Source organism: Grus americana, chromosome 21 (genome assembly GCF_028858705.1).
Source record: "Grus americana isolate bGruAme1 chromosome 21, bGruAme1.mat, whole genome shotgun sequence".
Taxonomy (NCBI): Eukaryota; Metazoa; Chordata; class Aves; order Gruiformes; family Gruidae; genus Grus; species Grus americana.
The window spans coordinates 6261094-6275746 of record NC_072872.1 but is presented as its reverse complement, the minus strand read 5'-3'; the positions used below and the strand labels follow the sequence as shown (position 1 = coordinate 6275746).

At 41.6% G+C, this 14653-nt stretch overlaps 2 protein-coding genes across 7 annotated transcripts in view; both read left to right on the top strand.

The window, feature by feature from the left end:
- The first annotated feature begins 277 nt into the window (after nucleotides 1-277).
- On the top strand, nucleotides 278-8794 carry UBE2J2 (ubiquitin conjugating enzyme E2 J2). The gene is made up of 7 exons (XM_054849401.1): nucleotides 278-497; nucleotides 2301-2431; nucleotides 2658-2698; nucleotides 3543-3645; nucleotides 3761-3899; nucleotides 4393-4473; nucleotides 5373-8794. Exons 2-7 carry the CDS (start codon nucleotides 2301-2303, stop codon nucleotides 5655-5657), a joined length of 780 nt encoding a protein of 259 aa, XP_054705376.1. The 5' UTR covers nucleotides 278-497; the 3' UTR covers nucleotides 5658-8794.
- A 101-nt stretch (nucleotides 8795-8895) lies between these two features.
- Nucleotides 8896-14653, top strand: part of C1QTNF12 (C1q and TNF related 12) — a 29770-nt gene continuing 24012 nt past the window's right edge. For 4 of the 6 annotated variants that reach the window (XM_054849399.1, XM_054849396.1, XM_054849397.1 and 1 more), the window contains exons 1-2: nucleotides 8896-12144; nucleotides 12839-14119. In XM_054849399.1, coding sequence (XP_054705374.1) covers nucleotides 13949-14119 — 171 coding nt within the window. In that variant the 5' untranslated portion in view covers nucleotides 8896-12144; nucleotides 12839-13948. The remainder of the gene's footprint in view (nucleotides 12145-12838; nucleotides 14120-14653) is intronic. The other 2 variants (XM_054849395.1, XM_054849394.1) reach the window with 2 other exon arrangements.

Genomic DNA, 14653 nt, shown 5'->3' with positions numbered 1-14653 from the left:
ACCCGGGGGCAGCTGGCAGCCCTGGGGCTCGGCAGCCCCAGAACACGGCGGCTTTATGCCACCAGGTCCCGAGAGCACCGGCCAGGCGGGGCCGCCCCTGCCCCTGCCCCTGCCCCTGTCCCTGTCCCTGTCCCTGTCCCTGCCCCGCGGAGCCCCTCGGCCGCCCCGGGCCGCCATGGCGGGGCCTGCAGCGCTGGTCAGCTGACCGTGCGTCACGTGCCCGCGCCCCGGAAGCGGGGCGGCTCCTTCCCGGAAGGAGACGCCAGCACTGCGTTGGCTCCGCCTCGCCGGGCCGCCATCTTGGCTCGGAGCCGCGGTCGCGCCGCAGCGGGGAGGTGTGGGGGTCGCGGCCCTGCCCTGCCCGCTTTCTCTTGTGGCGCTCCCTTCCTCCCTCCCTCCCTCCTTCCCTCCCTCCTTCCATCCCTCCCTCGCTTGGCCTCCGGCTGCAGGCAGGTGGGGCGTCCCGGCGGTGGAGGGGCCTGCTCTAGCAGGGAGAGGTGAGTGGGGCCTGGGCCGGCGTGGCGGGCCCTGAGGGGGCTCCGGGAGCAGGGGGGGCTCGACCGGCTGTCTCCCTCCCGCTGTCTCTCCCTTCCCCGGCCTGGCGGGGCCCGTGCCGGGCAGCAGGCTCGCTGTAGGCCGTGAGGTCCCCGCTTGTCCTCTTGCTCCTTTTTCACTTCCTCCAGTCGCTGCCCGTCTCCTCCGGGCCGGGGTCAGGGTTACCCGCAGGAGGAGGCGCTGGCTCTCCTTTCACAGGGCAGCTCCGGGGGCCGGGGACCTGGGGTGCCCTCGCCTTAGTTCCCTGATCCGCCCTGGGAGCAGGGCCTGGGCGCATCGTACTGCTGATGCTTGGCCGTCTAAAGATTGCCGGTTGCTTTCTTGCTTCTGGTAAATTGTATTGTCGAGATGGGAAAAATCGGTTTGCGGTCGTAGGTTCTGTAAATGTCGCCGCTTATTTTCTGCGTTTAAGGCACAAATGTTCTTTCAGATAAGGCTTTGAGAGGTGTTAAAATCCCAGTAACTATACTTAGTGCTGTAAAGTATTTCAGTGTAGTTTTGCAGCCCATAGTGAGGGACGCTACTGCAAGACTTCACAACAAATAATTGTGTTAAATTAAAAAGATACCATTTAATCTATGTTTTAAAATCAAACCCGACTTCTGTAGAGAAAAAAAAAATTAATTTTATGATTTCAGAAAGTGTGACTTAAAAACAAGTGTGACATCCTTCAAGAAAAAATACTGTGTGTTTCAAAAAATCATTTACAGTAATTCTGACCAAAGCCAGGTTAAATGTGTTTGAGTAGGGTTTGAATATTTGGCAGCATACAATTGTTGCTCGTGGTTTAAATGTTATTTCTCTAAAAAATTGTACTTGGCTAGTTGAAGTAAAGGAATAGAAAGGGTTATAGGCATTTAACATACTTTTTGTGTCAAATGCTGTTATCATACTGTAAGCATTGCCTTACCTCTTTATACAAGCTGTTTGTAAAATCTTTCCTTTTGTTCTTGCCTGAATTTCCATATATAGCTAAGTAACTTGCTAAATTTCTCAGGAGAAAGTGAGTTAAATAGTAGTTGTTAATTGGTATGTGTTCTGTAGGTGCATTATAAGGGCTAATGCTTTCTTTGTCTTGTAAGCAGCATGGAATTTCCTTTCTTCACACTGACTTGTCTCATTTTGGATGAGTTCTTTGTTTATCTGGAAGAGAATAATCTGGCTTAGAAGTTCCCTTCTGTAAATTCAGCTGACTCTTAAGAAGGCAGCAGATTTAATTTAAAATCCTTCACCCCAAAGTCAGTAATAAGGTTATTGTGGGCTTTTTTGTTTGTTATTTATTTCAAATAACACCAAAGGAATTTAAATCATGGGCAAATTTACATAATATATATTCAGACTGAATAGGGAAATTAATTACTCAAAAAGACTAAGCCCTTTAAAATAGTGTCATAATGATGTGTGTTCAGCCTAAACACAGGACTGGTTATTAAGAGTTTGAGTGGGTTGTATAGTGCAGCATATTTTCATTATGGTAGTTCACTATGGTATTTAAACAGCAGTGTTCTGGAAGGAGTATTTTCCCATTTTGGCAATATACAGAGTCTTATGGGAGTGTGTTAGTTGGTTAAGGTTTTGCATGGTTCTTGCCTCTTAAAAGTCATGGTAATTTAATTTATATTTTAAAAAATACTCTGTAAAGTAGATTTTGCAAAAACCTGGAGCTCTGTTGAATGATACATAACAGCTCTGTGTCTGTTAAGATTGTGTTGAGGTTGTATTTATATATATTTTTTAAAAACTAGATGAGCAACAACAGTAATAAGAGAGCACCAACAACAGCAACACAGAGACTTAAACAAGACTACCTTCGAATTAAGAAAGATCCAGTGCCTTATATCTGTGCAGAGCCCCTCCCATCTAATATCCTTGAATGGTAAGAATTTGAATGAAATGTTCACGCACTTGTGGAGAGAACAAGATTTTCCAGGTTATCAAGTCTGACTCCCTCACTCCTCCAGATTGTATGGGAATTTTGGTTTTGGGAGGTGGCCTATGAAAGTTTTGCTGAAGTGATATTGATCTTGATTTTTTTTCTGGAGAAACTGATGTCTGATTGTGCGATGGCTTTCATACTGTTTAAATTTCCTTCTTTGTTTTAGGCACTATGTTGTACGGGGACCTGAAATGACTCCCTATGAAGGTAAAAGCATGTAGCAAAAGCACGCATGTACTTCATGTTGTGATTGACCTGCATGTGTAATTGCATGCCTGTTGGAATGGGCAAAATACAACTACGGTAAAGAGCTTTAAAAACTGTTAGTGCAGTTTCAGAGCTGTCCGTGGCTTATGTGATAGCTTGTTGAAAAGAGGTACTGGTACTGCTGTTTTAGTAATTTTTCTGTTATCAAGGATTCTAACAAAACCATGTTTAGGTTAAACTGCAGATGGATTACTTCCTACTAAGTAATTGCCAAAGGTCTTGGAGCAGATAACTCACTTTAGACAGTATGTGCCAGTCAAAGGTAACTTTAAAGAAATCCTGTTTTGTGATCTCATAAATGTTCTTAGTGAACTGAGACATGTATTCTCTTTATGAATTTCTCTGGAGAAAGTGAGAAATGTAAAAGCCTTATTAATTTTGTTGTAGTCACATATTTCCCAATGTCTTCTGGAGCCTTTCATAAAATGCTTTCTGAAATCAGATTCTCCGTAGTATTGTATTTGCAATACTGCTGTGTTTCTGGAAAACTAACCCAATTTTATTGTATTAAATACACTTTGGCTAGTTTTCCTTAACTGTGTTGTGGACTCGACAACAGCAAGTACTGTTTGTAATACACATGTGAGAGAATTGCCTCCAAAGTAAATTTACCTTAGGTGTGGATTGTTATTCCTGTGTTTGAGGCACAAGATGATGAGCTTGATCTCGTTAGTGTGAGGGGGAGAAGAAGATAAGTAAAGGGTTTTATTTGGCCCATTTTGAGTAGCGGTTTAGGATTTAATCTTCATGCAAAATAAGTAATTCATGTCTTTATGTAACGCAGGTGGCTATTATCATGGGAAACTAATATTCCCCAGAGAATTTCCTTTTAAACCTCCTAGTATTTATATGATTACACCTAATGGAAGGTTTAAGTGTAATACAAGGTAAGGATTTTCTTCTAACACTTAAGCAATTAACACCATTTTAGCAATATGTATAACGTATAATAATTTTAATGGCATAAAAGTAAAACACACTGCCTGTCTTATCCTTTTGAAGGTTGTGTCTTTCAATCACTGATTTCCACCCGGATACATGGAATCCAGCTTGGTCAGTCTCAACGATCTTGACGGGCCTTCTTAGTTTTATGGTGGAAAAGGGCCCCACACTGGGCAGCATAGAGACATCAGAATTCACAGTAAGCTCCAGACTCTGTGATGAACCTTTTGTCAGCTTGGGGAATGTTGAATGTGACCTCAAAGTTAAAACAGCAGCAGCAGCTGGCATTTTGATATCTCAGAAATGAATACGTTGTTGCCTACTATAGACGATGGGCAGATGAATCAAGACAATTTTAGGTAGTGTGGGGATGGGTAGAGGATTTCTTGGAGAACTTAAAATCTCTTTTAGTAAAACGTGCGGTTAGGACTTTCTTCTTCTGTCCTGTTGAAGTATCTGCCAAGGAGGTATGCTAGTACAGAACACTAATCCCATAAGATGAAGAACTGAGAACAGAACTTACCTCTAGAAATGTCTGCTGTAGTGAATGATATTCACAAGTGTGAAGTTGTAAATGTTAGAAACTACTTGGCTAGTGGTTTGCACCGTTCTTGTGGGAAGTAATCGGATGTTGAATTAAAGTATATTAACTTGATTTATATGCAACTGCTGATAATTTGTTTCCTCCCCAGAAAAGACAGCTCGCTGCACAAAGCTTAGCATTTAATTTAAAAGATAAAGTCTTCTGTGAGCTCTTCCCTGAAGTGGTGGAGGTAAGGGGATTCATCCATGCAGTAATTTGGTTTTCTGTAGTTTTTCAACTTTTCTGCGTAGATCTGTAAACTAGTTGCCTAGGACTTTCCTCAGACAGTAGCTACTTTTGTCAATCTTGGAAGCCTTTTAAAAGGCACTTTTGCTATGTGTAAGAATTAAAAACTTAAATCTTTAAATGGAATCGGTTTTCTGCTGCACAAAGATCCATTGTATAGAGAATCAAATATGTGTATTTAGGATTGGTATCATAGCCTTAACTGAGCTGCACATGCAGCAGACGTGGTTGTGGTCCCAATATTTTAGAATTGTATACTGTGATTTCTCGAGTTTGTGTAGGACTAATCTTTCTATGTCTGGACTTGGTCCATCAATGTCCTAGATTTTTTTTTTTCTGAATTCTCCTTTAAGATCACAGACTGTTATGTTCTTCCTGCTTAAATTCTGAGACTGGGAGATACGTTTTGGTTTTTTTAGGGTATATATCTTCCTCACACAATATTAACCCTGTAGGTGTGTTGATACACAGTTTATATGATCATGTATAGGTAACAGCTGAATGTCTTGTGTTCAAAACAAGCTGGACATGCAAGACTTTTGATGCAAGAATTTCTCATTTCTGAAAAGACTTCTTGGAAAATGTGCATGTGAACTAAAAATAATCTTGGACAAATGATTATTAGTGTCGACTGCTGAAGTAGGTCACTTTGGAAGAAGTTGGGGAGACTGTACGTATGTATGGAAAGCAGTTAATTTAGTTTAAAAGACCTACAATATAAAGAAGTGTACCATAGCCCTTTCCTAAAGTTACGTACGAGCTTGGGTTCTGAAATCCTCAAAACACCCAATAGCTTCACTACTTTCCCTTCCAGCTATTCAATTTTCTTTTCTCTTTCTCCAGGAGATTAAACAAAAGCAGAAAGCACAAGAAGAGCTCAGTAACAGACCTCCATCCCTCCCTTTACCAGATGTTGTCCCTGATGGGGAAGCACACTATGGTCAGAATGGAATACCCCTTCTTAATGGGCACGTACCGTTGGCACCTGCCAATCATCCAGGTCTCCAACAGGCCAATCGTAACCATGGACTTTTAGGCGGAGCTTTGGCGAACTTGTTTGTTATAGTTGGTTTTGCAGCCTTTGCCTACACAGTCAAGTATGTACTGAGAAGCATAGCGCAAGAATGAGGATAATAAAAGAAATCCAAGACCAAATTAGTGATAGTTGCAGAATGAGTGGGACTCTTTGGGCATCTGACACTGGGATAAATATTTGTTTTACCATGTTGCAGGTAAAACATTGGTTGGCTCATGGGTTATGTTTGGGAAATGGAGTAGTTTTGATTAGTCAGAAAACTAAAAGAAGTTCTGCTCGCAGATCCTCTTGTCCTCGCTACTATCTAGTAGTGGCTCACAAACAAGTCAAAGCATTATTGATGAGACATTAACATTTCTAGTGCTTTGATTTTTATAGCAGTTCTCCATCTGTTCTTTGAAATTTGAGAATCTTAAGCAAATAAGGCTTTTTACTTCATTGAACAATTTTTAAAATTTCACAATTTATGCATATCCTTTTATTTTCATTGGAGAAGAGTCTGTACAGGTGTTGAAATGATTCAAGTAGAGATTTCATGTGGACTTGGTAAGGGTTTGGTTAATGTGAACATTGATGCTACAGAAGATTGCTGGTTTCTTTTTTGAAATAGAATGAACATCATTGCATATCTAGTCAGTAGTGATTAGATGAGTGGGAAAATAACACCATGTGTGTTAAATGTGTTGTCTAAATTGTGACAATGTAATTGAAGGTTTTATTTGGGCTACAAGAAGTGCAGTTGTTGGCCTTTAGGAATGATCAGCAAGAAAAAGCATTTGAATCAGTCTTCAGTGGGGATTACCCATATATTGTTTCGGATTTGTTCACTTACAGATTTCCATTTTGGGAGATGTTATATTTGAAAGCTGTAATACTTAATTTTGATCACAAGGTGCCACTGTTGAAAAAAAATAAAACTGCACACACCAATGGAGAGTTGATTGTGTATTCAGAAAATCTTCTCTGGATTTCTTGGGCTTTGGTAAATGAAGTAGCCCTAGCCCTTGTGAAGATAAAAAGACAAATGAGTCAAACCAGCTTCTTCAGAGTCAACTGAATTAATGTGAAGTGTCACTAGCTGAAGTAAACCCTTAAAATTAGTTCTGCTTGCTTACTTGAAGATTTGCATAAACTCTAAAAAAACCCCCACCACCACGACCAAAAGCCAAAACTCAAACCCTTCTAATTCATCTGAGATTCTGGAAGCTTTTTGCTTTTAGGTATAAGTTCATCACTGTGTCCCTTCAGATGATTGATGACTGAAATACTGATGTTTGTTCATGGGATTACAGGACTGTGGATAAACGCTAAAGCTCCTAGGGTAGTTCAAAAGTCTGAAATTACTTTTTTAACTGAGTCTGCTTGGTTTTTGCCCCCCCTGCTTAATTTTATCCAAATGTTTTGTTTCGTCAGAGGCAAACTTACTGTGCCTTTCATAATTGACAGTGATGCCTAGTCATCTGGGGAAGAACACACCCGCTGTTAATGGTACCACCAACTGTCAAGAATGATAGCAGAGTAAAAAGCTCTGCGTCTAACTGCATAGTCTTATTTTAAGTATTGTGAAGAGCCCAAATAAATATTACCTCATGTACCTAAGAATTTTTTTGAAACTGTTTCCCCTTTCAGATTTGTTCTCTCTCTCTCGCCCCCCTTCTCCTTGGTATCTTGAATTGTAAGCAAAAATGTATTGTTAACCCATGAGCCATACAATTTAGAGCATCGATAAATGTGACCAATTCTCTGCAATAGGTAGGAATGATCAAAACTAGCAGAACAGCTCTATACAAAAGAAATCTTAAAGCAGTTCTTACCGAGGGAAGGAAGGGAAGGAGGAGATGGGATGCGTAGAGATGGAATTTGGAAAAGGCTGGATTTTAAAATGTATTTATAAATCTTTGATATTTTTTTTTATTTTGTGGTTTTACCAAATCTTATTTATAACTATTTTTTAATTTACCTCTTGTATGTGCTTAATCAGCTCTTGTAAAAAGAGAAGCACCGGTTGTATCTATCTAGAAACAATTATGTTGTCAGTCTGGGGGTGTGCTGGAAAGGAAGGGGGAGCGTCATGCCTTTCCTGCAGTGATAGGATTTTCAAGATGGCTTGTCAGACTGATGTTTTTTTCTCAAAGCATACGGACCTGTAGTTGAGGCTGTTCTGCCTCGTAGATCTTAGTATCATTGAAACGTGTTTGTGTTCTGGCAATGCCTTTTATTACCATTGACATCACCTACAGACAGAAGCTTATAATTGGTTATCTGTGTTTATCATCTTATCTTATGGAAGTTCTTTTGTCCACATAAATGAAGACAAAGGCAAGGAGACCTTGGGCATGGTGTGATTGCATCTTTTGTGAAATGTACCTAACCAAGGTAAAAGAACTAGCAAAATCCGGAGATGTTGAATAAAAGGCATTTTATTATGTGACAAGAAGTTGGCCTTAAGCTGCACCCAAGTACTTGAAGGTGGGTCTCTTGTTTCTAGTAAATGCCACAATTGGAAACAAAAAAGCTTTGGTTAAAGCCTGGACATGCTGCATTTTTTCTGAGGATTGGTTATATTTAAAAACAAAACTTCCAGTTGCAGTTTCTCTTCAGTACCCTGGATTCAGAGAAAGACTTGACAGACATTTCAGGTGCCATTTGTTGAAAGCTAGGAGCAGTAGCTGACTGAACCCTTGCACCTATGGCTTACAAGATTTTTGATACATCTCCTTGCTCCTTGCCTTTGGTAACGGAAGATTTATTCTCTTTTGTGTAGGTCTTACTGTTTTGTGTTTTTTAAAAGCATTTATAATAGTATGCAGTATCTGATCTTTTTGTTACCAAAGTCATTAGATGGAGTAAACCATTCTTTGCCATGCAAAAATATTATCATGCCCTGAAGCAGTGCATTACTTAATGTAATAAAACTAAAAGCTGTCCCTCAGTACATGATACTGGAAAAAATGTCTGGCCCTTCACTTTCATGCTGCAATTTCATAGATTTCTGTGAGATTGTTATACACAGGTGGTAGGGAGTTTCTGCAGCTTGAATCAGAAGCCATCTCAGTGGTTGCCTTTAAAGATCTCTTGATTTTTAAAAACCTGGATTTGTGTGTAGTCATAACTTTTCTCCCCCTAAGATTTCAAGGTCACAGAAGTTACCTTCAAGCATGTACTGAGGAGTAGAAATGACTGCATTGTAAAGTTGTTTGTTCATAATAAACATTCATGATAAAATTTATACTTTCTGTGGGACTGTTTTTGGGAAAGGAATCACTGGGGAGAAATCTAACTGGATATATATGGACTAGAGAACAAAAACTATGGCAAAACTGTCTCTCCCACCTCCAGATTTTTTTTTTCCTCAAATTAGTTATGTATCCCTTACATCTATGGTAAAACACCTCCAGGAAGACCTACAGGTAGTAATTTCTTTTAGATCTTTTGTTTGACAATGCAGTTCCTTTACAGAGAGGTATTTGTTCTATAATGGCATAAACGCCACAACTGTTGTCGTAGCGCAGTGCCTGTTTTCAGTACTTGCTCCAAGACACGTAGGAGCCACTCTGAGGTGCTGATCCACTGGTTTTGCCAACAGTGATGATGTCTCTGAAGAAAAAAGTAGATTGGAACCTTGTTACTAACTTGGCAGTAGCTGTTTGAGTAGAGTCTGGTGCTCTTCCCTTAACATCTGGATAGCAGGTTCTGCAATACCTAGGCAGCTTCGGTTCCGTGTGAAGCAGTGAATGTTTCTCAGAGGCTGTCTTCACTTTTGACTTTAAGAGTTTGGTCGTGGGCTGGCATTCCAGTTGTGTGTGGATCCAAACCAGTTGTTTCTAATAGCAATTTCTAGCTTGATGAAAGTGAGGGTTTTTCGCTGGACTGACATCTGCCAGGGCTGTGCTATGTTCTAATTTGTTTTACAAAATGATGCATTTTCCTCAATAATGCTGGTATTTCCACAGTTCTTATGCCTGGAGTTCTTTTGCACTCCACTGTTTAGACTTAGTGCTTTTTCAGCAGTCGCTCTGCTTTAGGTTTTATTAGTGCTTGTGTTAGTAAGTAGAGTCGGATGAGGATTAGCCCTGTTGCTCTATTTCGGATCCGTGTAGTCAATACAGGAGTCTTGCTGCAAGGACAGGCATTGTTCTGCACCTACCCTAGACAAGTTCTGCAGGAAAACCCCCTCCCGTTGTGTTTGCACACGTACTTGGATTTGAAACTCATCATGGGTGTTGGTAGTGTCTGTCTAGCTGAGTATTATATGGGAAACTCCTGTACGCAGAAGGCCAAAGAAATGAGGTGCTTCTTGCCCATCTCATGGATTCTCCAACTTGCCTTAAACGTGTAAGCAGGTCAGCAAGTGAGAAACTGTCTTTTCTTCAGAAGAGCAAGCTCATAGTTTGTAATGAGAATTATTACCTTAAGCCCTATGCTTCAATAGGTATTTTTTTAATGTCTCTGAAAAATTTCTGCCAATAATTCATTGCTGTTAGTGGCTTATATTGCAACCCAGTCACAGGAAGACAAATAGAATACAAGATGATACTTTTTTTGCTGCCCAGCAAAGGCCAGGCCTTAACTTCTTAAAGCAGAAAAAATGTTTTCAGTGGAAAAATCGCCTACACACATAAAAGGGAGGTTATTGAACACGATCTCCAAGCGTCCACATCTTGTGTTATTGAAAAGACTTTTCTGGGTAACGAATGAGGATGACTTACGGGGGTTTGGTAGGAACCTTTTTTCGTTATTCCACACCTCGGTCACTCTGAAGACCACGCTGCAAAAGAAACCTCAGGAATCGCAGCAAACGTTTCCCCCTTTTGCCAAGCGTCTCGGTGTTTCCGTGGCTATGCCACGAGGTGGCGTAGCGATCCCGCGTGGGTCGTGAGCCGGGTGGCTGTGCTGCGTGGGGAGCGCTGGGAGCCCCATGGAGGGGCTCAGAAACAGGGGGTGTGTGTTGCAGAAGGCTGCTGAAGTGGCCATGAGCCCTTGGTCTGTCTTCCCAAAGCTGCTCTGTTTGTCTGCTGGTGCGTTTGGGTTTGTTCTCCCAGTTTTTGTGTGTTAACCCACTCAGCAGCTTGAGTTTGTATCGGGTTGGCGTTGGGAAATTTTACATTTAAACCTGAGGGAACTCTCATAGGAGTACTCCAGACCTTTTTCTGCTGTGAAGCGGGGGTGTGTGTGTGTCAGTGAATGGTAACGTGCCGCTTTCTGTATCGGCTTAAAAAAAATCACTATCTGCACCAAGGCTTCGGAGTTGTTCAATTTATCTGCCATGGGCAGCTCTGGGAAAATCCTAGCGTTTGACCTTTAGCCCTTTGGATATTATTCTTAGCAGAGTTAGGTAAGGTCGGTCTTGAGTAAAAGGTGAATTGCATAAGTAGGGATTGAAAGATCAAATCACAAGTTTCTTGCCTGACTCTTCAGTTTCCTCTCCAGCTTTACACATGCTTGTTGCAGTGTTTGCAAACGCTGTATTTGGGTTCTTGCACACAATTTTGAAATGTAAATGTGACTTCTTATAATATCTCCCCTACTTCAAAATTTCCTCATGCAGAATCGGTATTGTTACAGCCTTAACTATTCCATTATTGCTGCAATGGTGCTGAGCTCAGAGAAGAAATTATTTGTCTTTTCAGTCCCTTTGAGATCCTTGGTTTCTTGTGCTATGAAGTGCAACATCAGCCTATCCCTATTTTTTTGCAAATGGGTCGAATGTTGTTGATGCATTGGCAAGACTAGGAGGTGAGAAGAGCAGCAGCCAGGTGTGCAATTTTCTACAGGTAACACAAATGGTGAACTGAAGGTTGGAGGAGAGGTAACAACCGTGCTGACACTTGTCTCGGCTCAACGTAGAGAAAAGTACAGTCGGGGGAGTAGCTACAGTCAGTTTGTCCTACTCGGTCCATCAAGTAACTTCACTTTGTGATTGCAGAGGTGGTTAGGATTCATTTCCCTCAAATCTAAGGATATAGTCTTGAGATTTGGCTCTTGGGATGGGGAAAGGAGATGTTGCAGGCAGTCAGATGCAGCCTGCACCAGCAGACCAAAAAAACCCGATTGCCCCATTCCAGCCTTGAATGTCATTTCTTGCCACGGTGTGTGGATCTGTCAAGCTGTTTAGCTGCAATATGACAGATTGTCCTATTAATGTGTCATCAAGTGCACTTTTACAAATTCATGGCTTGTCTACAACTAACCTGAAAAAAGAGGCTTAAGTATGAGAAGGCGCCAAAGAAAGTTAAATATTATTAACAAATAAAGTCTGCCACGTAGTTTTGATGGAATGTGAGCTGGTTGGGGGAGGGGTGATATGCTGTTAACTATTTAGCTTCTGTGTAACTTCCCTTCTTACTCTCTTTCCCAAACTCCATTTCTTTCAAAAGATGCTTTAAAAAAAAAAAAAAAAAAAAATCTGTATTCTCCTTCTTGATTTTGCACTCAGATTGTTCGTGCCTCAGTTTCCCTGAGCCATAGATAATAAAGCTGTTGCTCCTGAGCTGCCCTGGCTGCCTTTAAAGTCTGATGAAGAACCATGCTGGCATGATTACTTGAATTACGGAGGGCATGGTAACGGGAATGTTAAAAGTAAGTAAATCTGTTGCTTGCTGACTACATAAGGGACTTCAAATTGTGTGATCTTCAACCTTTTATCATTCTTGGACTTTCTCATGGTACAAACTCGGATAAATTTTTGCCTCACTCTCCGTATTCGTAGAAAGAATTAGGAATATTTGTTCTAGGTGGTGGGGAACTGACAAAGATTTGCAGGCTGTCCAAGTACTTCAGGATCTCCCTTACAGAATGCTTGTAGGACATGTGTAATCCTTGGGTTTCTGCTATTTTTAATAAACAGCTCACCCTCCTGTAAAGAAATCGGAAAGCCCCCACTGAGCCAGCCTCTGACGAGAGCTAGGGGAAAATGCTGTGTGGAACACAGCAAACTAGAGTAAAAAGCAAGAGTCTGATATGTCGATGTGTGGTGCGATACTGAGTGCATATTCCAAGCCACATATTTTTAGCTCTACCACACACTCGTGTACAGTTTTACAAACTTCCCAGAAAAATGGTGATTTCTCTGAGATAATGAAGGGGAGGTACAGAACAGGGCTGAGGGGAGGGAACAGGGAACGGGCATTGATTTAAATCTGCCTGGCACACAGGCCAGCTCCACTTATCAGTGAGTCTAATAGGAATGTGAAGAGAATAGGCTTGACAGCTCATTAGAATGTGATCCCTCCTCCTTTTTTTTCTTTTTTTTTTCCCCCCCTGTTTCTTGAAGTTGATGGAAACTCATTCAGGAAAGAAGTACTTACTTGCTGAGGTAAAGCAAAAGCTGAGGAGGGTTTTGCCAGTGTGCAGCTGAGGAGTGGAGCAGCGAGAAAAATCAGATGTCATCTACACTCAGACGTACCTGAAATCTTGCCTCGTGTGAGGGGAGATGAGGATGAAAAAAGAGATGAGATTCTACATCCTGACAGCTGCTTGCGGCATTGGGACTTACTGCTCATCGTCTCATTAAAGAAAAGTGAAGATAAACCCAGCTAAAGAGGGAGAGAAGCTAGACTCGGGAAAACTTTATCTGCTCCTAATGGACCTAAGTACATCCTCAGATTCTCTGCTTCTCACTGTTTTGACTTTTATGAGATGAGAAATCTATTTTCTCCTTAGAAGGCTGAGCACTTGGCTGAGCTGTGATGCTTTCAGCCTCTTGAGAAGAGCAGGGGCTGTAGCAACCTTGGACTACGGTTCCCCAGCACATTGAAAGGGAAGGATGAGGACTTGTCACTGAGGACAGGGGAGTATCATTCGAGAGAGAATGGATGGAACGTATTCAAGCCGGCTTTGAACCGAACACAATGCTTCAAGTGACAGCAAGTGAAAGCTCCTGTTGAAGAGGAACAACCTAACCACCCCCCTAATGAGTTTGTGTTGTCAGCTCTGGCCTGAGCAACTGTTGCCCTGAGCAATTTGACTTCTCTAGGTTTCATAGTTGAGTGCATTTTAAACGAGTCTGAAGACTTATTGGGGGGGGCGTGGGGGGAGCGACACTTCAAGGTGGGTGGCAGGACTTTCCAGGGCCTCTTGTATTTATGTAAGCTTCAAGAGGCTGAATGGACTTACCTCTTTCTTCGAGTGAATCCAGATTTTCAAACAAGTTTATCTATACCATTTCCATGTGTCCTGCTTGAACAGAGATCTCTCCAGCAACCAGCGCATCCGTGCATGCTGCTGATTTGACATTGCATAGCCCAGAGGATCATCTTTAATAGTTCTAACCTTTTTATGTTTTATTTTTTTAGAGAGAAGTCTGTGTCTGTTCCTATTATTGGTGGTGAAGGTTTTTGTGCTTGGAGAGTGCCCTTCCTGACTTGGCCCCTTCCTTTTCAAAATGAAGGGGTGCACCTGGGTATTTGTGGCATCTTTACTTTGTCAGCAGTTTTGCCTCTTCAGAGTTACAGCAGCAAAGAGAGAGAGGAAGATGAAGAAAGAACCTAATCAGTATACGGAGCCTTTCAATGCGACCCTCTCAAACAGTGAGGAACTGCACGGGCATCCCAAGGTAGGTGTTTGTGTGTTGTCGGTGCTTGGTAGAACTTATTCCTGGCAGTAATGTGATGCCGGTTCCTTTTTCCAATGACTGAGGCAATCTTGCCAAATTCTGTTTGATTTTAAAGAGAAATGTTCTCTCTTTTGCCTATGCATGATTGTTTTTTCTAGCTTACTGAAGCAAAACCTGGAATACTTCAAATTATTATTATAATTCATTTTAGAATATGCATGACTGAAGTTCCAGTCCCATAGTGGCTGATTAAGTGTAAAGACATTTTGGAGTTCTAGTGTATGAATGCTACCCTGTTCAAAAACAACTGATTAAAAAAAAAGACAAGTGGGCTATGGCAGTAAAATACTGATACTGGAATATTAATGTATCTCTTGCAGGCGAAACTTTTGCTCTCTGGAACGTTAGTTCAAAACTGTTTTAGGCATCAGTATAAACACCCGAGCATGCCTGAGCTTTCTCTGCACTGCACCTTCCACCAGAGAGGCTGTGGTGACTGAAAATTACAGATGAGAAAAATTTTGGTATAGTCAG